The following is a 27,066-nucleotide window of genomic DNA, read 5'->3' on the forward strand; positions in this document are numbered from 1 at the left end:
TCTTGCAGACTCCATGGATGACCAATGTTTTTTTTTTTCCCATGCCCTTAGGGAGAGTGCATTAGGGGTGCAATCACCAGAAGGTTGTTGGTACAACTCCCTTATCAGGTTCTATCTGTGGCCTGAGTTTCGTGTGGAGACCATGCGGTTAATCAGGCTGGCAATAGAATCTGGGGTTTTCAGGGTTCCCTGGACATACAGGATGTATTGCATTAATCCACCAGGGGTGTCTGAGGTTTGCTGTTCGTCAGCAACATTACCAAGTTCAGGCTCTGCCCTTTGGTCTGGCCACAGCCTGTCGGGTGTTAACCAAGATACTGGCGACTCACCTCATAGTCAGGATACTACCATACTTGGATGACCTCCTGATATTGGCGCAATCTCCTGAGGTTTTATAACATTATCTCCAAATGACCACTGCCTGTCTACAAGAGCACGGTAGGATAATCAATTGGAAAAAGTCTTCCTTCTCCAACTCAGCAGATGGTACATTTGGGGGCGCCTTGCTAGATTCCCTGGGGCAAAGGATTCTTTTACTAGTGGACAAGATTGCTGCCCTACAAGTAAGGTTACACAAACTGCTTCACAATCAGAAAGTGTCAGTTCACTTGGCAATGCAGGTACTGGGTTACATGTTATCCACGTTCGACATGGTGGCTTATGCCAAGTTCCATTCCAGGATCCTGCAACGATGGATTCTGTCTTCTGAGATGGTCAGTATCATGTGATAAAGTTTCAAATGATCTGCATTTCACCAGAATTTCTCCTCTCCCTTGCGTGGTTGCTGCAGACGACTCTTTTAGACAAGGGTCTCCCATTATGGACCCCAGATTGGGTGCTCCTTACCACAGATGCAAGTTTGTGAGGATGGGGTGCGGTGAAGGATCATCACACCTTTCAAGGAAGATGGACAGCTCGGGAAAGTCTCCTAACCATAAATATTTTAGAGCTTCGTGCAGTGCACAGGGCGCTCGTTCTGGCGCAGGAACACCTTCACAGCAGGCCTGTCCAGATTCAGTCTGACAACGCAACCACAGTGGCCTACATCAACCATCAGTAAGGCACACGTAGTCTGGAAGCTATGAGGGAAGTGGTGAAGATTCTGGTTTGGGTAGAATGCCATCTTCCAGCAATCTCGGCAATATTCATCCCAGGAATTCTCAACTGGGATGCGGAATGTCTAAGTTATCAGGACATACACACCGGAGAATGAGTTCTTCATCTGGACATCTTTCAGTGCCTGGTGGACAAGAGGACTACAGGACGCAGACTTCATGGCATCACGTCACAACCACAAGGTCCCCAGGTACGGGTCCCGAACAAGGGACCCCTCAGCTGCCTTTGTGGACGATCTGGTGGTGAGGTGGGACTTCAGGTTGGCATATCTGTTTCCTCCGATCTCCCTCCTCCCAAGGGTTGTCCAAAAATTCAAGTAAGAAGGCGTGAGGATGATCCTAATAGCTCCTGCCTGGCCCAGGAGACTTTGGTTCACATATCTGACATGTCTATCCATAGACAGTCCATTTCCACTTCCTCTACGGCCGGATTTGCAAAGGTTTTTCTACTTCCGTGATCCACACGATGCTTAGGGAAAGGAAGCACGCTTTGGCCCACATCTATCATTGGATAATTTGGCATTATTTTTTTCATTGGTGTTCTCATAGAAAATATGACCCTAAGGTTTTCAGGGTTTCCAGAGTCATTGCTTTTCGACAGGCTGGACTAGACTTAAGTCTTCGTCTGGCTACCCTGAGAGTTCAGGTTTCTGCATTGTCAGTTTGGTTCCAGAGCAGAATTGCCACTCTGCCAGAGGTTAGAACATTTTTTTTCAGGGTGTTCTCCGTCTGAAACCTCCGTTTGTCCCTCCGGTGGCACCATGGGATTTATATTTAGTTCTCAGGGTGCTGCAGGCTCCCCCCTTTGAACCCTTAGACACAGTGCACCTGAAATGCTAGACAGCTAAGACACTTTCTCTCCTCGCTGTCTCCTCAGCTTGCAGAGTTTCTAATTTGGCAGCACTTTCATGTCGCTCTCCATTTTTGATTTTTCACCAGAATAGAGTTGTCCTCCGTACAAGGGCGGGTTACCTTCCAAAGTTCATATCCTGTTTTCATGTAAATGAGGAAATTGTAGTCCCAGCCTTTCAGTCTTCAGGCCTTTCTATAGGTGAAGCTTCACTGGATGTGGTTCGAGCTCTTCGTATCTACGTGGATCGTACCAGCTCCATCAGGAAATCAGATGCATTTTTTGTGTTATATGGCTTTCATAAGCGAGGCTGGCCTGCTAGCAAGCAGACTCTGGCTCGGTGGCTGCGTATTACTATTTTTCATGTGTATACTCAGGCTGATCTCCTGGTTGTGAACACAGTGACAGCACATTATTCTCTGTCTGTGGGACCATCATGGGCGTTTAAACATGGCGCCTCTGCAGAACAATTGTACAAGGGGGCGACTTAGTCTTCGGTCCACACTTTCATCAAATTCTATGCATTTGATACTTTTGCCTCCCAGGATGCTTCCTTTGGGCGGCAGATTCTCTTTTCTGCTCAGGAGCATCCTCATTCTTAAGGGAACTGCTTAGGACATCCCCAAGTAGTTCGTGTGGACCCTACGGACACTGAAGAAGAAAATAAGAGTTATGGTATAACATACTTTGGTTAACTCTTTCTTCGAGGTCCACAGGGCACCCACCCTGACGCACCTGGCCTCTGTTAGGATCTGTTCTTTTCTTTTTATGTCACCAATTCCCTCTTCATTTTTTGAGAGTTTCTTGTGTACATTGTACTTCCTTCTCCACTTTCCGTCTCTTGCCCTTAGGCTTGCTTGCAAACTGAATGCCTGTGGCTGGGGGCAGGGTATATAGGGAAGAGGCCCTATGCATGCTGGGAGCTTCAAAGCTGTAGCTGTTTGGTGCAATGGATTACACCAACTACATACTTCAATGTAGTTCCTGTGGACCCTATGGACCTCGAAGAAAGAGTTAACTCTTATTTTTAACCAGGTGCTCTAAACGATGGTGTACTTCTGATATGTGGGAGAGAGATTAAAAGCCATGGGTGCCATATTTCTTAAGACCTTCTGATAGAATAGACAGGGTTATGATTATATTCCAATCTATTGTTGGTAAGGATTGAATATTTAAAATCAATAATAAGTGACATAGATTATCCATAGATATCAACGATGTGTATCTTCATGTCCCTACTTTGAAGAACATCAAAGTCTACTCTGATTTGCAGTGAAAAGTCTCCACTAGAAATCTCCTTCTTTTTCTTTGGTTTTTGCAAAGCTTATGGACATGTGACTGCCCTTCTAGAAAGAAGTGGTCCCTATTTGAGCAACTTGGTAATTAAAATAGGATCCTATCCCTTCTCCAGACCCAATTACATATGGCAGCCCAGAATCTGAAGTAACATGGATGGCTAATAACTTTGCACAAGTCAAACCATACTATATCCCAACAAATGGTATTTCTTGGACTGCAATTCAATACCACTCTTCAGAGTATTCTCACCAATGGATAATATCCTAGATCTAGATAGCTTAATTTGGTCTCTTCTGGATCTCTAGTTGACGTCAATTCTGTTATGTATGAATGTGATTCTAAAATGTTTTCTAACCTTAAAGCTCCTCAACAAGCACTTTAACTTGAGTATGTTCCAAGCTTCTTGCAAAATGGCACTAGTCAGATAATCTCTGTATCCCCTCAGGCACAACATTCTATTTTTCTGGTGACTGATACAAGGGTTGCCCCTTCACAGCCTGGTACAGGGTAATTGTAACGCAGATATATATATATATATATATATATATATATCTCTATCTCTCTTTATACAGTCAGGTGCATAAATATTGGGACATTGACAGAATTCTTATATTTTGGCCTCTATTCACCACCACAATGGCTTTGAAATGAAACAAACAAGATGTGCTTTAACTGCAGACTTTCAGATTTAATTTGAGGGTAATTACATCCAAATCAGGTGAACGGTGTAGGAATTACAATGGTTTCTATATGTGCCTCCCACTTTTTAAGGGGCCAAAAGTAATGGGACAAACTAAACAATCCTTTCACTTTTTAATACTTTGTTGCAAATCCTTTGCAGGCAATTACAGCCTGAAGTCTGGAACGCATAGACATCACCAGACGCTGGGTTTCATCCCTGGTGATGCTCTGCCAGGCCTCTACTGCAAATGTCTTAATTTCCTGCTTGTTCTTGGGGCATTTTCCCTTCAGTTTTGTCTTCATCAAATGAAACGCATGCTCAATCGGATTCGGGTCCGGGGATTGACTTGGCCATTGCATAACTTTCCACTTTTTAGCCTTAAAAAACTCTTTGGTTGCTTTTGCAGTATGCTTCGGGTCATTGTTCATCTGCACTGTGAAGCGCCGTCCAATGAGTTCTGAAGCATTTGACTGAATATGAGCATATAATATTGCCCGAAACACTTAAGAATTCATTCTGCTGCTTTTGTCAGCAGTCACATCATCAATAAATACAAGGGAACCAGTTCCATTGGCAGCCATACATGCCCACGCCATGACACTACCACCACCATGCTTCACTGATGACGTGGTATGTTTTGGATCATGAGCAGTTCCTTTCCTTCTCTTCTCTTCCCATCACTCTGGTACAAGTTGATCTTTGTCTCATCTGTCCATAGGATGTTGTTCCAGAACTGTAATGGCTTTTTTAGATGTTGTTTGGCAAACTCTAATCTGGTCTTCCTGTTTTAGTGGCTCACCAATGGTTTACATCTTGTGGTGAACCCTCTATATTCACTCTTGTGAAGTCTTCTCTTGATTGTTGACTTTGACACATATACACCTACCTCCTGGAGAGTGTTCTTGATTTGGCCAACTGTCGTGAAGGGATTTTTCTTCACCAGGGAAATAATTCTTCTGTCATCCACCACATTTGTTTTCCGTGGTCTTCCAGGTCATTTGGTGTTGCTTAGCTCTCCAGTGCATTCTTTCTTTTTAAGAATGTTCCAAACAGTTGATTTGGCCACACCTAATGTTTTTGCTATCTCTCTGATGGGTTTATTTTGATTTTTCAGCCTAATGATGGCTTGCTTCACTGATAGTGACAGCTCTTTGGATCTCATATTGAGAGTCAACAGCAACTTATTCCAAATGCAAATTTCACACCTAGAATCAACTCCAGACCTTTTACCTGCTTAATTGATAATGAAATAACGAGGGAATAGCCCACACCTGTCCATGAAATAGCTTTTGCGTTGATAGTCCCATTACTTTTGTCCCCTTAAAAAGTGGGAGGCGCATATAGAAACTGTTGTAATTCCTACACCATTCACCTGATTTGGATGTAATTACCCTCAAATTAAATCTGAAAGTCTGCAGTTAAAGCACATCTTGTTTGTTTCATTTCAAAGCCATTGTGGTGGTGAATAGAGGCCAAAATATGAAAATTCTGTAAATGTCCCAATATTTACGCACCTGACTGTGTATGTATGTATGTGTGTGTGTGTGTGTGTGTATATATGTATATATATATATATATATATATATATATATATATATATATATATATATATATATAATACCTATACAGTGTAGCCTAAAGGGATTTTGGTCACAAGATGAATCAAGATTTCCCATCAACATTCTGGAGCTGGTGTTGAATGTCCTAATCAAAAAGCAGGCATATCTTCATGGGAACTCCGTAAACATTAAATTAAATGAGGTAGCAACTGAGTTGAAATACAAACAGGACTGCATTTGCTTGATTCAAAGCATTTGAGTAACACCATGCTAATCCCATGGAAGTTTCATCTAGTTCACCTCTTCTCCATCAATTGATATGCTTCCGAAGGTCCTCAAAAAGTTTGAGAGGGTGCCAGACTGGACAAGGTGATATTGGTACTCTGACATCTAAATGGACAGTAGTTTTGTCCTGGTGACTTCATCTATGACCAGACCTTTTAGGAAAGGTGCCTTCATCAGGATAATGTTCAAGTACCGTTTTCACAATGTGGTTATTGAAACCATGATTCTTAATGTTAAGGGGTATATTTACTAAAGTGCAGGTTTTTAGAAGTAGAGATTTTGCCCATAGCAAACAATCAGATTATAGTTATCTTCTAGAAGGTGCTAAATAAATACGTAGAATCTGATTGGTTGCTATGGGCAACATCTCCACTTCCAAAAACTCTCAATTTAGTAAATATACCCCTTAGTCTCAGACAGCATACTCTCTGCTAGAAACAACAATAAGTTGGAAGTCAAATTTATTTGTGTGAAAGGAGAGGCTTTTAGCCCGCTATCTTGACTTTACCCGGTCTGTTGACTTTTTTTGCAGTTCATGTATTAAGACTCCATTCTTTGAAGGTACAGATCTCATTCCTGTCCATTTTGTTTTCAAAGAAAGCGTCTTTCCCTATAGATTGTAAGATTGCGAACAGGGTAATCTTACCTTTGTCTGTTATTACCCAGTCTTGTTTTATTACTAATTTTGTCCCCAATTGCAAAGCGCAACAGAATATCGTGGCAATATAAAAATGTAACTGTTAATAATAATATAACTGGCTTCCTGTCTGCAGGTACATTCCTTTTTCCAAAGAGTATTACTTGTTCAACCTCCTTTTGTTCCATTGGACCTATAAGTTTTTCCTCACAGCTTAACACCATCCTCCATTAGAATCTTAAAATACTGTAGAATTAAAACTACTCTCTTTGTTTATGGTCCTGTTGGTGAAAACTTTTGCTAGGAGAGTTTCAGGACTGGGCAGGACTTTTGCATACAGTAGGTCTCTAATTTTAGTGAGGATGGCTGTCCTGTGTTTTAAAGCCACATTTAACTAAAATTGACATCGATTCCACCTAAATCAAGAAATTGTATTCTCTTTTTAAGGAGGTATTCTTCTCTGGATGAAGAGGGTTTTCTTATGAGGTGATACCTAGAAAGGACCTCCGCTGTTAGGAAGTCAATTAATTGTTTATTCTGTGCAATGCTTCAGTTATACCTAAGGCATACATGCCAGTTCTGGTAAACTGGTTCCTAACAATATTAAGGCTGCTTCTCCCCTTTCAATACTTTTGCATCCAAGTAACCTAGGTTTAGACTGAAGGTTATGCACTCAACTAAGTTAGCGCGTTACATTCCCATTGTACTTTAGGTAAGCTCAAATCTCTTGTGTCCATTGGGGGCAATGCATACCCCACCTTTTACACTTTTTTGTTTATTCTATTGGTCTCTTGTGGCATAATCCTTTTTTGTTGTTGTACATTTTCAAGTGCAGGTTGAATGGTATTTTCTCTGAGCGAAAAGCAGATTTGTCATTCTGGCACCACTTATGTGATGATACGGAGATGGCCCCATGACAGATGTTCTCTCTATCCCCCACTGTTGGTCATCCTGTACACAGCTGTATACATCATGCAAACAGACAGTTTTAGAACATTTTTAGATATTTGTGATATATTTAGATATTTGTGAAATATATTTTCAACTAAGGAACTAAACAGTTCTATTTATTTATAGCACAAGTGAGGAGGATCAGAGCAAGAAAAAAGTTCTAGAAAATAAACCCCAAAGGCAACCTCTTAGAAAGGATGATGAGCTCACAAAAGAGGAGGATGAAAAGCAGAGAAGAGAGGCCAACAAAAAAGAAGCTGAAACTAAAACGAAAGTTACGGGTAAAATTGATTCCCTTTCCGACTCTGAAGATGAGGAACAGGAAGACGGAAAGGTAAGACTGTCAAAACCTTTCTTTTTTAAAGATACTTTTTTCATATGTATGTCAGTATATAAACTAGATTTTAATGGTTTTATTAATTTTTTATTTTTTTTTTAATCCCTGCATTTTTATGGCTCTGGTTCTAATAGAAGGGCAAAGCAGGAAAACCTCCTCCCCAGACTGCTCAGAAGCGTGGTTTAAAGACCGTGCAGGAAAAAGAAGTTGTTGATAAAAAGCGAAAACCAGAAGATGCTGTTAATGTGGAAAGGTGAAATCATTTTTGTTATTGTGACTGGCGAACTTTATCCATTTTTTTTATAATTTGAGAATACACAATAAAGATATAGACCTGTTCACTTATCTGCACCCTTACACCCCTGGTTAAATTGCATATTTCAGTGATTATGTAAAGTAAAAATGCGTTTTTGAACTGTACAACATTCAATTATTTGCTCAATTTAACAGTGTGAATAAATCACACGCAAAACTTTGGGCAGTCTACCAGTTGATTAATACATTCTTTTTGAGTTAAAGTATACAGTGTCAGACTCCTCCCCTTTATATTTATTATCCAACAGATCTTCAGTTTTAACTAGGGGTCAGGGAGCTACTGCTTTGGCTGCCTATGGGCTGTTTATCTTTTGTTTTTTTTTACTGCTGTCTGCAACTTATACAGTCTCCCATGTAGGATTTGTTTGGCAACAGTGAGGCTGAACTGCAGCTGATGTGTCAACTGCTCTTTCTCTCATGTCTGTGGGCAGGATTCCAAAGAAATGAAACTGCTTCACTGCAGTAACAATGGCCACCTACTATGACAACAAAGGTGCCTGCTCCAGATTCTCTTTGAGGTACTCCCTCATGCTCCTTCTCTCCATTATGTATTATTGGAGGTAGCACTTGCAGGGGTATTCAATTTGGAGCAAAAATTTCAGAATCAGCGATAAATTATTGCCGATGACGTCATTTTCGACAATTTCAATTATCCCCATATTCAATTTCAAAGACCTGAATAGGTGGTGAAAAAAAGTGCACAATTGGAACCTGGGGAATACATGGTGTCGTTGGACATACAGGACGCTTACCTGCATGTCCCTATTCTTTTGAGTCACCAACAGTTCCTCAGGTTTGCAATCCGCAATGATCACTTTCAGTTCCGGGCGTTACCTTTTGGCCTGGCGACAGCACCATGTGTGTTCACCAAGGTTATGGCAGCATTCCTGCGGCTGCAGGGAGTCCGCATGTTGCCGTACCTAGATGACCTTTTGTTGGTAGCAGAGTCTCCAGAACTCCTCCTATTCCACTTGGATCTGACGATTGCAGTACTGCAACGACACGGCTGGTTGATAAACTGGCAGAAGTCCACCCTGATCCCGTCTCAGAGGATTCTACACCTCGGAGCCTTATTGGACTCCAGTCAGCAGCGGATCTTTGTGACGGGAGAAAAGATCTCTGCCTTGCAGTTGAGGGTGCGCAGTTGTCTGCAGAGTCGCCGTGTGTCTCTACACTCGGCAATGAGGTTACTGGGCTCCATGGTGTCAGTATTCGACATGATGGAATATGCCCAGTTTCACTCCAGACCTCTGCAGCAATTGATCCTGTCCAAATGGAATGGACTGCCTCAGAGTCTAAAGTCCCAGACGATGGTGCTCACTCCGGAGGTTCGCCTGTCCCTTGCCTGGTGGTTGCAGACGACCCATCTCAACAAGGGTCGTCCATTTTGGGTGGCGATCTGGGTCCTATTAACAACGGACGCCAGCCTTCGGGGCTGGGGAGCGGTCACGGGTCCACACTTGTTCCAGGGCAGATGGACTCAGGCGGAACAGGAGCTTCCGATAAACATCTTGGAACTCCGCGCCATCTTCAATGCTCTCCAGCAGGCACAGCGGGTTCTCCAAGGTCACCCCGTGCAGGTCCAGTCGGACAATGCCACCACTGTGGCCTACATAAATCGGCAAGGAGGAACCCGAAGTCGGGCGACACTCGCCCTGTCGCACCTGTGCCGCAGATGGGCTTTACTCTGGTCACCGGTTTTTCCGTCTCCCTCTGGTGAGAATGTGATTCTTGTGTGTGTCCAGATCTTTCTTCTCTCTCTTCCTTCTCCTCCTCCGGCCTATGGCTTGGTACGTAACTGAGATGCCTTGGCTCGGGGGCGGGGTATAGGAGGGGGACCCTAGTGCATCCTGGGAGGCTGAAAACTTAACTCTATGGTACCCAATGCCTGACGTCATCACCTATACCCCAAGGTATCCTGTGGAACCCTATGGACTTCGTAGAAATAGAGATAACAAAGGTAAGTTCTTACCATATCTCATATTTTTCATGTACCCCAAATTTGATGGGACCACTTAAAAAAACGAAAAAAATAACCTAAGTGCTCGTCTGCATCACTTCTTCAATGTCTGAAAAAAAACACCTGCCGCGGCTATTTAAAGCACAGACTTTCATTTGCAGGCTAAAACGGGGTACCCATAGTGATCCCCCATGTTTTGACAGCTTTAGGGGGGTCCTACAATTTATTCCAGGTATATCCCAGTTTGTTTTTTTTCGCCGATCCTATTTTGCCGGCTCCCGTTTTCTTAGCTTTTTAATTGAATACGGGGATAAAGCGGGCACGCGCCCGATACTTTATCCCAGGAAAATCAGCGATGTGGAGCGAAAAGTCCAGCACGGACTTTTCGCTCCAAATTGAATACCCCTGTTAGTGGCAGCCTGGTACACATATAATTTAAAATGTTACTGCAGCAATCACAACTAAGGGATTTACCTTGGGGAGGACAGCTTATCAAAATCTGACAGGCATTGCCTCAACTAAAACCACACAAAAACTCGTTTCTTCTGTGTTCTTTAAGAATTATTCATTTTCTGATCAGAACACCAGTGAAATCTATTTCAGGGGCACAGGTGGAGCCACCTTGGGCTAGCAATTTAGAGAAATGAGACGTGTGTCTTGTGTGTTTATCTTCCTCCCTTGAAAACTTGAAATCTACTTCTTACCCAGAAACATTGCAAGCTTAAAATTGTCACAAATCCAGCCCTATGAACACTCAGAATCCGAGTTCTGCTCTCAGAAGGAGGGTGAGCTGCTAGAGGATTTAGCTTTGGAAGAGGAATCCATATTCTGTGCCACATGTACACACAGTAGGGTTAATTTCTTTGTGAGAATCCAATTAACCTACAGTAGCGTTATTATTGTGAGATGAAACTCTAGCCCCACAGGAGGAAACTCATGCAAGTGGGATGGGGTCATACAAATTACACACAGTTAAAGCCTTGTCTTGCTGAGGCACTAATGCTAACCACTACGCCAGCCATGTTGCTCTGTCTTTCATGTAGAAGGGCTGTTCTTATGACCTGACCTGTTTTATTTTTTTATCCATGGTAGTTTAGAAAGGTTCATTTTAATCAAGATAATGTGATCCCAGCCTTAGACCAGGATATGTCTGCAGAGAAATAGGGCTATTTTTGGTCTGTGGACATTTAGGGCATAGTTGATTTATATGCTAGGACCAGGAAATTACCCAGGACAGATTACTTTTTGATGCTTTATGATGTCCCCAAAAGAGGTTGGCCCGCATCAAAGCTGAACTTTGCCAGGTGGATTACTTTGGTAATTGGCCAGGCTCACATAGGAACAAGGTAGGTTTTTCTGGAAATTTGAGGGTACATTCCTCCAGCTCGATTTGTTATTTCCATGGTAGCATGGCATGGTGCCTTTATAATGCAGCTGTCCCAGGTAAACATTTTACATATTCAATGATTTTGTATCAAACAAAACCGCAATTTATGAGCATCCCCTTTCTTAGGGATAGCTTTGTCCATTGTGAACAGTGTATACAGTGTTCCTTATACAATAAATAAGAACATTTTATCCAAAGTCATATGGGTGTCACTTGATGGCTCACCCTTTGCACCTTTTGTTTGTGTTCTGTTCTTGTTTACTGTTTGTTGCTTTCTCTGTTTTCCTTGTCGGGATCGTTTTTCTTATTGGAGAGCATTTATTTTTATCCTCTTATACCATATTCCTGCTTCTCTCTTTTTGTGGCTTTCCTAGTAAAAGACTAAAGGTCCCAAGCAGTCAATGGGGAGTATACAAGGGGCAAACTTCGGGGACTCTGAGAAAATTCGAATGATTGCGCTAGAAAACTTCTGTAATGAGGAGTGTGAAAAATTCTTAAAGAATGACTAGAAAGCCTCTTAGCTGATTATAAGAAATACGCATATAGCTGATGTGTGCCAAAAGTAGTGACTAACATGTTAAAATATTTTTCTGTCTGCTGTTAAATATAGCAGTTAAAGTATTAAAAGATGCATTAAAAGTTTACTTTTTTCCAGTTCTACTTCCACATACAGCTTTACATTTGAGTTCTTTCAAAAAGTCCCTACCTGCCAATGCCTATTACAGGGTTGTTTTTTGCGGATATGGAATAGTCTTGCAATCAAATTTACTGGTTTATAGTGCAGACTAGTAACTATGTTGAAAGCTAATGTATTTTCTGCTTTATAAGCACAAGGATTTAGCAGACAAATTCATAACCATTCTCCGTGCTAGCAGTTGGAAACAAAATTGTGCTTGGTATTCCACATTAATTGTTTTTATGGTAATGGATATTGGGTGTACTGTATTTTTTGTCGACATGGCTGAAATGGCGATATGATAGAATCATATGACAGAATGTCGGTAGACTTTCATGGTGGTCTAGCGGTGATTTACAGCTGGCTGTGGAGTTTCCAGCTGTGGTTTTCTGAGACCCACCCATTAGATGAGAAGCAGTTTCGGCACAGACATCTGACGGAGCGGTGGTTCCGGTAAGTATTCTTCCCCTAATTCCTAACCTTCCCCTGGTGCCTAAAGCTGGCCACACACTAGACCAACTTACATCCAACCAGCCAACTTGTTGATTGGTCGGAATGAAAATCTGGTAAGGAATGGGAGTAAATGATGATCAGCAATTTGCTCCTAAATACCAGAAAACATGAAAATGGTCGTCAGACAAGTTTGTTAAATGCTTGATCTAAACAATTTGTTCAAACAACATTTTTTGTTCATTTTCCAGCGTTTGGGAGCTAATTTGCTGATTGTCATTTGCTTTCATTCATTACCAGATTTTCATTCCAACCAATCAACAAGTTGGCTGGTTGGATGTAAGTTGGTCTAGTGTGTGGCCAGCTTAACTCTAATGTTGTCATTCTGAGAATGTTGGCTTTCACATGTTGACATTTTAGATGTCGACATTGTGACCATGTCAGCATTCTGAGGATGTCGACATGTTGCCTGTCAACATTTCAACAATGTCAGTTTCATAATTGTTGGTACTGTGGTGTCGATATTGTGAATGTCGACCTTATGACTGAATCCCCATGGGGATCAGGTACACTTATTTTAGTTAAGTGTTTTGAATGGTTCCCATTGTCACTATCGTAACTGGTACTGTAAATCACTGTGGGGCTCTGCAGAGGGACCAAAGTCAATTTATACTGTCAGGCTTTCTACACATGGAGGTCACTGGAAGCTAAAAAGGGCATCTATTATGTATAAAAATCACTTTTGTGTAGTGCTAGGTGCAAAATTTATTTTCTCTCGTGCTGCACTGGTTGCAAGTACAAAAATGTCTCAAGTTTAAAAAAAAAGTTTGACACATGCTCTAATTCTACTAATACAACAAATGTATTTCAAGTTAGCTGTTATCTTTGTGCTAATAAATTAATAGAAATTATTGTATGGATGCCAAAATTGTTTCAAGAAAAAGTTGTCATTTCATGGATGTATGGATGTATGCTTGGATCTTGATGACTGCAGTACACATCATTACTGTATATTAAACTTTTTATAAGCAATAAAACATTTATGTGGACCCTAAACTACATGTCAGTTGAAAATAACGTAATTATCCCATACAGAGTAGCATGCCACCACCTCTGGGCCTCTACTTACCATTACAGCACGGGGTCCAATATATTGGCCATAATATTGATTTCTGTTTCTGGCCAAATGTGCTCTGCATATAGAGTTAAACCTTTTGTGTGCAACCAATATTTAATTATTATTGCAATAGGCAACAAACTCCATATTTACTGTTAGTATTATTGCTGATTAACGTTGGCCAATTACTTTTAGACTTTTTGAATGCACATTTGCTAATTGTATGTTAGGATGAAATATATTTTGAAGTCCAGTACATGCCTAATGTTGCACTAATTGTATGAAGAAAACAGAAAAGTGTATCATCTGAAAAAAGTGATTCCATTATTTAATTTAACTTAATAGTTAATTATTCCACTACAGAGAATACTAGTCTTACAGTTTTTATCATATTTTTCAGTCACAATAAGGAGGAGATGAAAAAAGCAGAGGTCAAGAAATTTGACAGAAAAAAAGGTTTGCTTGTTTTGTACATAGTATTTTAATTAAAAACGTTGATATTTTTCACACCGTTTTCTTCCCAGAATTTAATGGATATATAAAATTGCCGATTTAGGTTAAGTAAATGTACTTTACAATGTAAAGTCAGTTTATAACTTCCTTTTCCATCATCTTTTTTTATTTCATAATTTTAAAACTATTTCAGAAACATCCACAGATGCCAGACTTCAAAGGATACATGCAGAAATTAAGAACTCTTTAAAGATTGACCACCAGGTATGTATTGCCTCGACTCAATTATTTTTAACTGCTATTTGCAGGGCATGTTGCAAAATAATCCCAAATAAGACTCCCTGCTCTCTGGGGGGTAACTCATTCACAAAGTTGGTCTGTACTTTATCTATCTGTCACTGGTCCATCTCTCACAGGAGCACAGGTAATTATTAACAGTTGTGGCCCACGCTTAAGTTTAAACTGGGTGCAAGTCAAACAGTCTCCCAGTGGATGAAAACTTTTGGTGGCATCTAGAGATCACCTTTTTGAATGATATGGGCTGGGAAAAAGCCAGTGAATTGCTCTGAATAATTTTCACAAATTAAAGAGGTTGCCTCAGCTTTATTTTCTACACATTACATAAAGTCCAGACAAAGCCGGTTTAGCCCAGTTCCTTCAGATAAGAAGATTGCAAAGGGTTTTATTTAGTGGACCTGAGTTTTCCTAACTCTGCCATTACATTTCAGGTTTTAAGGATATTCATGCCTGTGCACAGGTGACTTAATTAGTACCTCATTCAATTTTATTTGCCCTTCTGGACTCAAGTATTGATATCCTTTACTGAACTGTAATAGCAGAGGCTGGGTAACACTACGCCCAGCCATAGGTTGGTGCAAATGTCGATGGTGGAGTGTTCAGAAGCACTGGCGGAGTTACTCTCAGGGCTGGCACAGTCGGACACACGCCAGAACACACATTACCGTCGCTGCCACACTGCAAAAAATCGCAAATGCTTCCACCTCTGAACAAGGCCTAGGTGTCAAAACCAAACTTTAAGGACACAGGGAACATCACTCCTAATATCCAGAATGTGTAATACTGGCAAAGGATTCTTGTGCTACAGGGTGGGGAGTTCATCTCACCACAAAGATAGTGGGGGACTTGGTCACAAAAGAAAAAACTCCATATACAGTGTCTTGCAAAAATATTCACCCCCCCCCTAGCTTTTTACCTTTTTTGTAACATTACAACGTGTAATTTGTTTTTTTTTTATCTGAATTTTATGTGATGGATCTGCACAAAATAGTCTAATTTGGTGAAGTGAAATGAGAAAAATATATATAAAAAAAGAATCTTTATAAATAAAATTCTGAAAATTGGCATGTGCATATGTAATCATCCCCTTTGCAATGGAGCCCCTCAAAAGTTATGCAACCAATTACCTTCAGAAGTCTCATAATTAGTGAAATGAAGTCCACCTGTGTGAAATCGAAGTGTCACATGATCTGTCAGTATAACCACACCTTTTCTGAAAGGCCCCAGAGGCTGCAACACCACTAAGCAAGAGGCATCACACCATGAAGACCAAGGAGCTCTCCAAACAAGTCACGGACAAAGTTGTTGAGAAGTACAAATCTGGTTTGGGTTATAAAAAAAAAAATATACAAATCTTTTATGATCCCCCGGAGCACCATCAAATCCATCATCATCAAATGGACAGAACATGGTACCACAACAAACCTGCCAAGAGAGGGCCGCCCACCAAAACTCACAGACCGGGCAAGGAGGGCATTAATCAGAGAGACAGCACAGAGACCAAAGGCAACCCTGCAGAGTTCCACAGCAGAGACTGGGTGTATCTGTGACCACATTAAGCCGTACACTCCATAGAGCTGGGCTTTATGGAAGAGTGGCCAGAAAAAAGCCATTACTTAGTGATAAAGATAAGAAGATACGATTTGAGTTTGGCAAAAGGCATGTGGGCGACTCCCCAAATGTATGGAGGAAGGTGCTCTGGTCAGAGGAGACTAAAATTTAACTTTTCGGCCACCAAGAAAAATGCTATGTCTGGCGCAAACCCAACACATTCCATCACCCCCAAAAACACCATCCCCACAGTGAAACATGGTGGTGGCAGCATCATGCTGTGGGGATGTTTTTCAGCAGCAGTGACTGGGAAACTGATCCGAGTCAAGGGAAAGATGAATGGTGCTAAATACAGGGGTATTCTTGAGCAAAACCTGTTTCAGTCTGCCTGTGATTTGAGATTGGGATGGAGGTTCACCTTCCAGCAGGACAATGACCCGAAGTATACTGCTAAAGCAACACACGAGTGGTTTAAGGGGAAACATTTAAATGTGTTGGAATGGCCTAGTCAAAGCCCAGATCTCAATCCAATTGAGAATCTGTGGTCAGACTTGAAGATTGCTGTTCACAAGCGGAAACCATCCAACATGAAGGAGCTGGAGCAGTTTTGCCTTGAGGAATGGACAAAAATCCCAGGGGCAAGATGTGGCAAGCTCATAGAGACTTATCCAAAGCAACTTGCAGCTGTAATTGCAGCAAAATGTGGCTTGACAAAGTAGACTTTAGGGGGGTGAATAGTTCTGCACGCTGAAGTTTTCTGTTATGTTGTCCTAAATGTTTGATTCACAATATAATAAAAAAACACAACTTCACAGTTGTAGCATGTTCTGTGAATGAACTGATGCCCACCTTCAAACAATCCATTTTAATTCCAGGTTGTGAGGCAACTAAGCATGAAAAATGCAAAGGGGGGGGGGGTGAATACTTTTGCAAGGCACTGGAAATGAGAGCTGTATGGAAAGCAGAGTATACTCAAACAGCAGAATAGTTATGGCCCTCAAACCACCTGGGAGGCTGCGGAAGTATAACCATGATGGAGGAATTAGCAAAATTAATAACTGGGGCAGAAGGAATACCCTATCACAGGCAAGAAGAATGTAGTGGTTGATTACCTAAATCGAAGACATGTTGTTCCAGGAGAATGGTCCCTACAACAGAATGTTGTTCTGCTGATGATACTGTAGGAAAATTTTGCCTTTTAGACATTATGGAACCAAACCAGAATGACAAAATAAAAAAATTTTCTTTTCTCAACAAAAAATTCCATGGACAGACTAGGTGGGTGCATAGTCTGTCCCGTGAAGGTTTCAAGTGACTTGTATCACTCCATTTCCTCTCATTATAGTCTCCTGGGTAGGAAAATAAAGAGAGAAAGTAATGGTGCATACAAGCTAGGCAATGTGTGTGTATGCATCAACATAGTCAGTGGAGGGGGTGCCAGCATTGGCAAGTGTATACATGCTTGCCGATGCCGACGAACGGCGGGATATCGTTAACGAGCCGCGGGAGCGTGCATCGTTGGTCATTCGGACCATACACACTAGACGATATGAACAATATATCTTTGAACTATGTAGTTTTTGTTCAGTTTTATCATCTAGTGTGTATGCCCCTTAAGTGATAGCTGTCCCAGTGGCTTGGGAAAGGCTTCAATAGAAACAATGGTCTCTACGTTCACATCCAAATCTGCTGTTTAGTGGTTCAGGCTTTCGCTCAAATATGCAACAAATAAATGTAATGGCATGAAATTGATACATATCTATCGCTGAACAGTAACCACTCAGTCCGTAATCCATACACTCTTGCCAGGAAGATAACATCTCTATAGTGCATCGCAGAGTTTGAAAGACGGGGGTTTCTTTTTTTTTTTTTAAACACTGGATGGACTGCATAGTGGCAACAACTTCTGACCTTATTCATGTTACATTATATTAAAGGTGTTGCTAACAACGTAGCCATTTATGTATTATTTCCACAATAGTTTTCTTTTTCCAGAGCCACACTGTTTATTTTATTCATGTTTCAGAATCATTTGACAATATAACTTCTTCAGGTGAGTACATGTCCAAAAAGAGACAAAAACAACCTCTTAAAGGGCATTGAAATCTGTGGATGCGTTGGAACGTTTTTCATAGACCATTGTGATGCCTCCCTAAAATAAATATAATATAATTTTTTTTTCTCTCAGTACACCTGCATAATAGAGACTTTGAGTGGTATCCAATTCGCCCCGAACATTGTTCGGGCGCTAATTGATCCCCGCGATCGGCGAAAAATGGGGATTATCCCCGTTTTTCGACTTTGTTTTTTTTTTTCTTCCTATACAAACGAAATAATATGATATATCTCACACATAGGGTCCACGATGAGCTCACAGATCTATGTGTTTTCGCCTTTAAGGTCAAAAAATTTTATTTACCGTGGATCATTTTTTCGGGACACATCAGGTCCCGAAAAACAACTTCGGGGCTAATTGGATAGCCCCGGGGAATCCATTAGTGCCCAAACAATGTTCGGGGGTAATTGGATACCCCCCTTTCTGTCTATCAAACCCTTAGTAGTTACTGTGACAATGACATCCCATACTGCAGAAAGTGCTAAGAAAGTCAGAGATGGGCAGGGTTTAATGCCCAGATCTCCCTATTCAACTTCAGTAAACTAAGGGCTGCCCTTGCTTGATGTGATGGGTAGTCTAGTGTTCAAAATGGTTTGCCTTGTTGGCCTACCATATTATTCCTGCACATGTTATTCACACAATTTAAGAAAAACAAATGTGTGGTTACTGTAGAAACAAATATTGCTTTTGCAATATGTCCAAAAAATGCCAAAATAAGGCTCCGCACTTGGATGAGAAAAGCCTCTGCAGCAAAGGGATTAAATTATTTCAGGGCAAGCAATGTAGAAAATTTGGTTTGGGTTTAATGATGGACTGTAGGGAACAAACATTACATGAAATTACACTAGTTTATCAAGGACTTAGTGCCACAATTCACTTTATTTTGTGTTACTATTTGAGTCGACATAACTCCCTAAATAAACAAATACTGCTGCCATCGTCTCATACTGCCAATGGGTTTCAATTTACAGTTCTCGTGTTTTTGTGCAGGATGTTAACAGATGTATTAGTGCATTGGATGAGCTCGCTTCTCTCCAAGTCAGCATGCAACATGCTCAGAAGCACACAGATATGATCACTACCCTGAAAAAGGTAAGCTACTTTAATCCCATATTAACGGAGTGGATACTGTCTTGAGTTATTTTGTTTGTGTTTTATAACTTTAATGGTAGTGTTATACATTCAGTGTTTAATAAAATCCTAAATGTCACTTCATGGTGTATCTAGAAGAGCTTTGCATAGTAATTCGGACTCATTTGGTGACCCATTCTTCTCCACCTATTCAATTTGTCTCATGCCACAGCGCTAAGTGCCGTAGCATGACTAACACCACTCTCCGTTGTTCACTGCTTATCAACCATTCACATAATCAAACAGCCCATGAGCTTCAGCTATGCCCGAAAATATTTTTTTTTTTGTATAATGCCACCATATTTCACAGTGCTTTCCAAAGAATACTGAAGCATTCACAATAGGGACTGGGTTTTACAGTATCCCTACTGCAGACACACTAACTAGGGTCCATATTTTTAAAGAAGCCAATTAATCGAATTCAAATTCCACACATTCCCTTGTGACACTGTTAATACATCACTTACAGTGTTACTATATTGCTGGATTTATTAAATAATGATCCCTATCGCCTTTTACTACACAATTTCCCTTTTCTAGCCCATGAAAATTATAGAAACAAAAGTTATACCCCTTCTCGCCAAATGCCAACCAAAACATTTATAGATGAATATGAGTAAGATTCATGAAACTTGCAAAACATAAGGAGAAGACGTAAAGCTTTTAAGCTCTATGTGCAAAGAAACAGAATTTTAGAATAAAAATTGAAGATACATATTCTGAGAGACCTGTATACTCAGGGGTAAGTTTATTTAGTTGAGAGTTTTTAGAAGTGGAGATGTTGCCCATAGCAACCAATCAGATTCTACTTCACATTTAACTAGCACCTTCTAGAAGATAATAGCTAGAATCTGATTGGGCAACATCTCCACTTCTAAAAACTGTCACCTTCGTAAGTTTACTCCTCAGTCTCTCACTCCTTGGGCTTTATTTACGAAGCAGCTGCTTTTGTAAGCCACTGCTGGTTCAAAACTGCACCCGCAGTCAGTGTAAAGCACGCTGGGCTTTGCACTGACTGCAGGCGCTGTGTTTACATTTTCACCTGCAATCCGTCTGGAAGCAGCAGCTTACAAAAAGCCACTGCTTCATAAATCCTAAAGTGCTGAAAAAAGTTAGTTTGCTCTGATGTTGAACTAAATCAATGTCCTGCTAGGAGATGGATTCATGCAGGTGGAATGAGGAACAAGTCAAACAGAAGAACTTTTCATTTTTTTTGAAGGGGGTCCTGCACAGGAACAGTCTTTCCTGTGAGATGGAAGTGTCTCATACAAATTTAGCTCGATAAAGATGATATAGACAAACATACTGTAACTAAATATAGATAAGACAGATGTTACATACAGATGTGTCCGCCTTCGTCTTTGCTATAGTGGTCCCGTAAGACTGCGTGCATGGACCCGTAAGACTCTGCTAGCACCAGGCGTGTTTCTGTCCTACCCTACCCCCCCCCCCCCCCCCATCCGAGTTCATCCAAGTCGCAGTGGGTTGAAGAGATACAAGTGCCGCTATCAAAATAAACAGAACTGTCTCCTGGTGCTCCCTAGCCTCATCGCGACTTAGCCACATTTTTGGCAAACTAAAGGTGCCCGACACTAGCAGAATTGTACTAGACCTGGTAGTTTACTCATGCCAGGCTGTATGGCGTATTGAGGCTAGATGAGCAAGGCCACATATCTGTACTGTATTGTGTTACCATTAATGATTATGAAGTTGGGCGGAGAAGCATGTTAAATGTAAGGAGATGTGAACCCCTTTAACCAATTGCTTACTATAAATCAAATAAATTAGGTTTTTCTCATATTGTCCACTGCTGGACTGTGTGTGTGTGTGTGTGTGTGTGTGTGTGTGTGTGTGTGTGTGTGTGTGTGTGTGTGTCGGAAAAAAGGAAAGAACTAGTGTATTACCTCAATGCAGGAACAATGTATTTGCCAGCACACAATCCTGTAAGGATTACAGGTGGGTAATCCTGCCAAGTGATTTAAGATCTATCAGCCTGAAATCAAATGGATATCCAGTGTCGGTTAACAGAAACAATATGAGCAGGAGAGTCTGGTGGGTCCCCATAGGTGATGAACAGTATCTCTTCCGTCTTGATTTGACACAGAGTATCTTTGTCATATATGAGATACTACATCACCTTAAATCTTTTTCAGGCTTTATTATTGTATGAAGGAAGCTGTGACATCACTTCAACATTCTATTTAGACCTAGAGTACAAATAAGCTTTAAGTAATGACATGCTGAGAAAATGGCATAACATCAAAAAAACATTGTATGACAGTAGGTACACACTATACATTTATTAGGTCGATTTGCTAATAATTGGGTGATCAGCATGATTTATTGCACAATTTGTATGAACATTTTGCCAAACGGTACAAAACTGTACACAAACGCATTCCTTTGGTTATCTGTTTGATCGGCAAAGATACAAATTCATATATGATTGGGTTTTTGCTTGGATAAAACATTATAATATAGAACACCTACCCCGGACTACCTTTTATAACTTATTTTTTAACTGATTTTGATAAAAACTGTTTGATGCAGAGGTATAGGAAACAAAACTAAGACAAATTCTTCCAGTGGTCACAAAGTTTACTTTAGTTATAAGGATCACGTGTTTAATACATAGAAATATGTACTTATTGGATCACTTGGTTTTCAATTGGCAGTTTTCTCTCTCATGACCTTTTCAGACAGAGCTGTAACTAGACTTTTTTTGTACCCTGAGCCAGACAGAGCATTAGCGTCACCCCCCCCCCCCCCCCACCCCAACCACCATTTTTAAAAAAGGGACATAAGACAAGCCCCTATAAAAAGGGCATGGTCTCATGGGGAAGGGACATAACCAATCTCACTTGTCCTGTACGATGATGGAGTACCAATCCCTTTGTATCACTGTTACCAAGGTGTCCCTGCCAAATACAATCTGAGGTGGCCAAAATGCATTGTTGCTTCCCTACATGTGTGACTTATTTATCATGGTAATCTGACTCCAAGCATTTCCAGATTGTTGCACTGGACTAATCAATAACACCCAAGTCCGTGGAAACCCCCATCAATCAGCTAAAAATCTGTCAGCTGTGCCATCCGAGGAGCTGCTGCTAGCTGACGGCTACAGTACTTCCCTGCTTGAGACTGAGACAGTCAGGATCATTACAGGACAGCGCGGCTCAGTGTATGAAAGCTGTTCTCAGGTGGCTCAAGACTTATTTTGGGGTATTCCAGAGACCCTTTGGGACTATTTGTTGTAATAGTATGTAACAGCCGCTAATGAGGTGCTGGCTGGCTGAGAATTTTTACCTTGGTGTGACCGGAATAAAAATCGAGCCCAGTAAGTTAATATACACTTGCATTGGTATATTGGAGTCCCATAAAGACTCAGCATAATACGGTACTGAAGGATATTAATAAATTAAATACTTTGGAGAGACTGCCCTGAACGATGGTACACCGGGGGTATCTTAGCTGTTAGCCACGGGGAAAAAATTAGGTTTAGGCAGCAAGGGGGGTTAGGGTCAGGCTTTGGGGTGGAAGAGGGGGGGTGGTTAGGGATGGGCTCTAAGCGGGGACAGTTGGGTTTAGGCACAAAGGGGGGGAGGGTTAGGTTTAGGCACTAACTGGGATGGTTAGGGTGCGGGATGGGGAGGGTTGGGTATACTTACCTCGGGATACCGAGCATCGGGATGGTGCTGTAGGCATTTTGACAGCAGATATACCCAACCCGCTTGTAGTGTATATACAGCAAATACCAGCAGCGGGATGGTCTGTGTATATACCCTGCGCTGTGAGCTGTACTCACCGGCAAAGGTACTTGAGGTGTGCTTGGTAATACCTGGGTGAGGATGCGGTGGCTGCGTTCAAGGCTACAATCAGAAATAGTGGGGACCAGCATACATGTAATAGACAGGGACTCTTCCTCCTCCCGACCTGTTGGACGCAAAGTTCCAACGAGCACCAGCGCCCAGAGAAAGCACATGCTACAGTGTGATGCCTCTTTCCACATCTCACATACATATGAAAATGGCTTTGGACGCCAATCCTCAATACCACCTTCATGCCTTTAACTTTAAAAGTTACTTGTCGGTTACATTATCCTTTATTTTAAATCACATTTGTTAGCAGTCATACCCAGATCTTGAACCCAGCATCTCTTTCAGGCAGTACAGTAAGTACAGGAGAATATGTGCACCTTCAGTTGCTGGGGATAAAAGAAGAGGAAGCTACAAGTGATTATAAACAGAAATTTGACAGCCGCCATGGAACAATTTCTTGCTGCGAGTGTAATTTTTGCGTGGAGAGTATGAATGGGATCAGCTAATCCTTAGGGTAGCAGATGCACGCAAAGTAGCCAAGTTACATATGGCTAAATGGGAACAGAATGGAACATCAGAAAACTGTAATAAACTGTTTGCAAGCAAAAACTAAATTCTGAATCAAACAGGTGAATATACTTTGCAGTGTCCACAGCCTTAGTTGTGTTGCAGGGCAAATGTTGATGATTTTGCTCTTATGAGGTGTCCTTTTATGTAACATGTTTGCAGATTCGTCGGTTTAAAGCTAGTCAGGTGGTAATGGATAAAGCCACCATGCTTTACAACAAGTTCAAGAATATGTTTCTCGTTGGAGAAGGAGACTCCATAATAACTCAAGTTCTGAACAAGTCTCTAGCAGAACAGAAGCAGCAAGAAGAAGCCAATAAGAATAAGGAACCAGGAAAGAGAGGACCTCACAAGAAGCTGGACCAGAGCTCAGGTAAATTTAGCAGGAATAAGTTTTGAATCATGAGCTTTGGACACATTTGGACTTGCGTGCAACTCAGAATCTGGTCCATAGCCAGTATTTGGAACCTTCTCAAGGTGGGAGATTTCAAGAATCATGGGGTGATTCAAGGTACAGCCAGGTTCCCAAAGTATAGGAAAGAATACATAGAGGGCAATTGATCCTAAAGTATTATGCTTCTACTTTTATATTCAGAAATTGAAATTTCAAATTTCCTATTACTTGAATTAGTTTGAAATGTTATATTGCGCAGATACAAAGGCGGTTAATGGTGGACGGGAAACACAAGACAAAGCGCAACAGAATGGAGATAGTAGTGAGGAAAATGATGATAAAGAAGACAAGACCCGAAAATGGTGAGAGCTCATCTAGAAAGTATTTTAATTATTTTTGCCAAAATAGTAATTTTAGCTACATGGCGTTTAAGAAGTATACCAGTATTTACAGTTGTCTGATGTATATAATGTAAACTTAAATTTATTTTGAAATATCAGTTTACACTGTTATTCCTTGTCTTTGAATCTCCATTTTATTCAGGAATCTTTCAGTAACAATGTTTATGTAGTAATTTAAGGTCACTGGATTTGGTTGAATTAAAAAATAAACTAATTTGATCTCTGCATATTCAGCACCTCTCACTTGTATATAAATCATTGTGGCTGTTATCAGGCAGTTAGGGCTAAAAATATATACCTGGAGCAATCGATCACTCATCATTTTTTTTTTTTTTTTTTATTAGAGTTTGCTACTTAATTGGACATATTTTACTATGTAAATGTAAAAAAAAGACAAAAATAAAACCCATGGGGAGTAATGTATATTTACTAAATAGTGGTTTTGTGTATTTAGTAATTTTGCTGTGGTTTTCTGGCATACCACTGATTTAACTAAAGTCCAAACCACAACAATTCCACTGAGAATCCAGACTTTAGAATAGAGTATTGAAGCACAATATAGTTTTCCTATTACAAGTACTAAAACACCATATTTACTAAGCAGTTGCTTTAGAAATCGCGGACAAACAGCCCAAATAAATGACTAGGTACTGATTGGCGAGATGGTGTGTGCAAACACATTCAAATGGTCTTGGCTTCATTATGATGCCTAAAATGTGCATGTGCAACACCTGTGACTGTATGGTGTTTGCAGGGGTCTCTGTGCTCACAAATTAGTTTTTGTAGTTTGGGGCATTTTATAAGGCATTTGGGGTGCCACGTACTATGTGAAAATCACCAGGAAATGTTTGTCGGTTTTTGTGCAACTTCTGTCAGTTTACCGGATGCATTTGATGGCGTCTTCCATCGGATACAAGTAAGCTGATGAGGTTTTCGGCCCTTTCGAAACCGATGCATCGACTGCAGTTTTCAAAACTGTCAATACCAATGCTTAGTAAATACTGTAATTTGACCACCAAAACTTTAGGCAAAGCTTCCCGCTTAGTACAGTAAATTTAGCCTATGGCCGCTTTGTAGGTTATAGAGTAGAAGCAACCCATTAATGATAATTGTATATTCTAAATAAATATGAATTCTGTAGGGGTCTCATTTAATATGAGTGCATTGTTTAGTGATATTCCCATTGCCGATGGCGAACCTCAGATTGGTTAAGGTAGGTTTCAGCACCCAGTTTAGCAGTGTTAACAAATGTATCCAAAATACTTAATTTCTGGCTCAACTGAGAAATGATTTGGGGATTTTAATCCTTTATACTTTGTAGCCTTTTAATTGTTCACCTTACGAGCAGAAATGATTATTTAATGCTTACCTGTTACTTTTTTCAGTACTCTTAGTGGTTCGAAAGGTACCGAGCAAAATAAACACACCAGTGATGATTCTGCCTCAGATGTCTAGTGGGGGAATAAGACCTGCCTCTCCGGAAGAGTTGTTTTGACAGTTTTACAACTGCTAAGTATTTTAAAGAATTTTTTATATCTGCAGTATTTTGGGATTTGGCATGAAGAACTTGGACAGAGGCAAGACACTATTTTATTTGGGATAGAGCCTTTTCCTTTCGGTGTGGCCTATAGTGCTGTTCTACATGCTCTGCTGTTGTGTTTCAGATCTGCTATGAATTTTTGTAGTTAAGCTGCCATTCTGGAATTTTGTGCTTACAGAGCAATTATGTGAACTATTTACACTGTTCCTCGCTGTTACACACACACACACACACACACACACACACACACACACTGCAATTTAGTTATCGCTAATATGGCTGCTGTAAAACATGCACTGAACTGTCTCACCTTCATATCGGAGACTGCAATTCAATTCCGAACATTTTTACAGGTACAGTTTCAAAAAGAATAGAATATGAAGACTCAAATAATGCAAACAGCCAGTGTTCAATTTGCTAACTGAAACTTACTGTGGCTTCTTACTAGGGAACCTTTTTCAGCTAAAGGCAGCAATAACCAACCTGACATCTGCAGTCAGTAACAATGTACATTCCTCCACCAGAGGAATGTATGCTGGGAGATGCATGAAACATGTAATGTGCAGTGAGTGCTCTATATAGTCAGGAAGGAATATTACTTCTCTTTGATGTTGTTGTAACTCTTTATGTGAGCAACCACAGGTTGGCAATACTGTCCTATTTGGCCTCAATATAATGCCAGTAACAAGGGGAGGAAACTACACATACTGTTAGAAAAGTATCATCTTGTTTTTCCCTTTTGCAGTAACACTTGTTTTGATAGTTGTGAGGTATTTTGCTTCCAAAGAGTAATAGAATAATATAGTCCATTTAATATATAATGTTATGGCTGGTGTCTGGAAGATTGTGATATCTCTTCTGTCACACAGGGTGTCAGTGTTAACCAGTGAAACCAGTATTTCTACACATACAAATGTGAAATTGCAGCACAACACTAGGGAAATAAATACTTGGCTTTTTCAAACTTGTTTCTCCACCTCAGTCATGTCCTTTATTAGTCTACTAGATACAGCTTTACTCTTAAGCAGCTCTTCTAGAGGAGCTGTAACCTTACATTATATTACTAGTAATAGTATATATGTGATCTGTTAATTCCATGTGGTATTTGTCAGATAAATAAAAAAAAAGTTGGTATATTTTTTATATAGCAGTTGAAAATGTTAGGTAAGTGGACCTGA

At 40.6% G+C, this 27,066-nt stretch overlaps 1 protein-coding gene across 1 annotated transcript in view; it reads left to right on the top strand.

Annotated features, from left to right (window-relative positions):
• Positions 1-26,135, top strand: part of PSIP1 (PC4 and SRSF1 interacting protein 1) — a 105,816-nt gene extending 79,681 nt beyond the window's left edge. The window contains exons 10-17 of the mRNA XM_088472656.1: positions 7,505-7,712; positions 7,850-7,968; positions 14,021-14,076; positions 14,267-14,337; positions 19,028-19,129; positions 23,716-23,926; positions 24,207-24,309; positions 25,734-26,135. Coding sequence (XP_088328782.1) covers positions 7,505-7,712; positions 7,850-7,968; positions 14,021-14,076; positions 14,267-14,337; positions 19,028-19,129; positions 23,716-23,926; positions 24,207-24,309; positions 25,734-25,803 — 940 coding nt within the window. The 3' untranslated portion in view covers positions 25,804-26,135. The remainder of the gene's footprint in view (positions 1-7,504; positions 7,713-7,849; positions 7,969-14,020; positions 14,077-14,266; positions 14,338-19,027; positions 19,130-23,715; positions 23,927-24,206; positions 24,310-25,733) is intronic.
• Positions 26,136-27,066: the final 931 nt, after the last annotated feature.

This window comes from Taudactylus pleione, unplaced genomic scaffold (assembly GCF_031769625.1).
Source record: "Taudactylus pleione unplaced genomic scaffold, aTauple2 ptg000127l, whole genome shotgun sequence".
Lineage (NCBI taxonomy): Eukaryota > Metazoa > Chordata > Amphibia > Anura > Myobatrachidae > Taudactylus > Taudactylus pleione.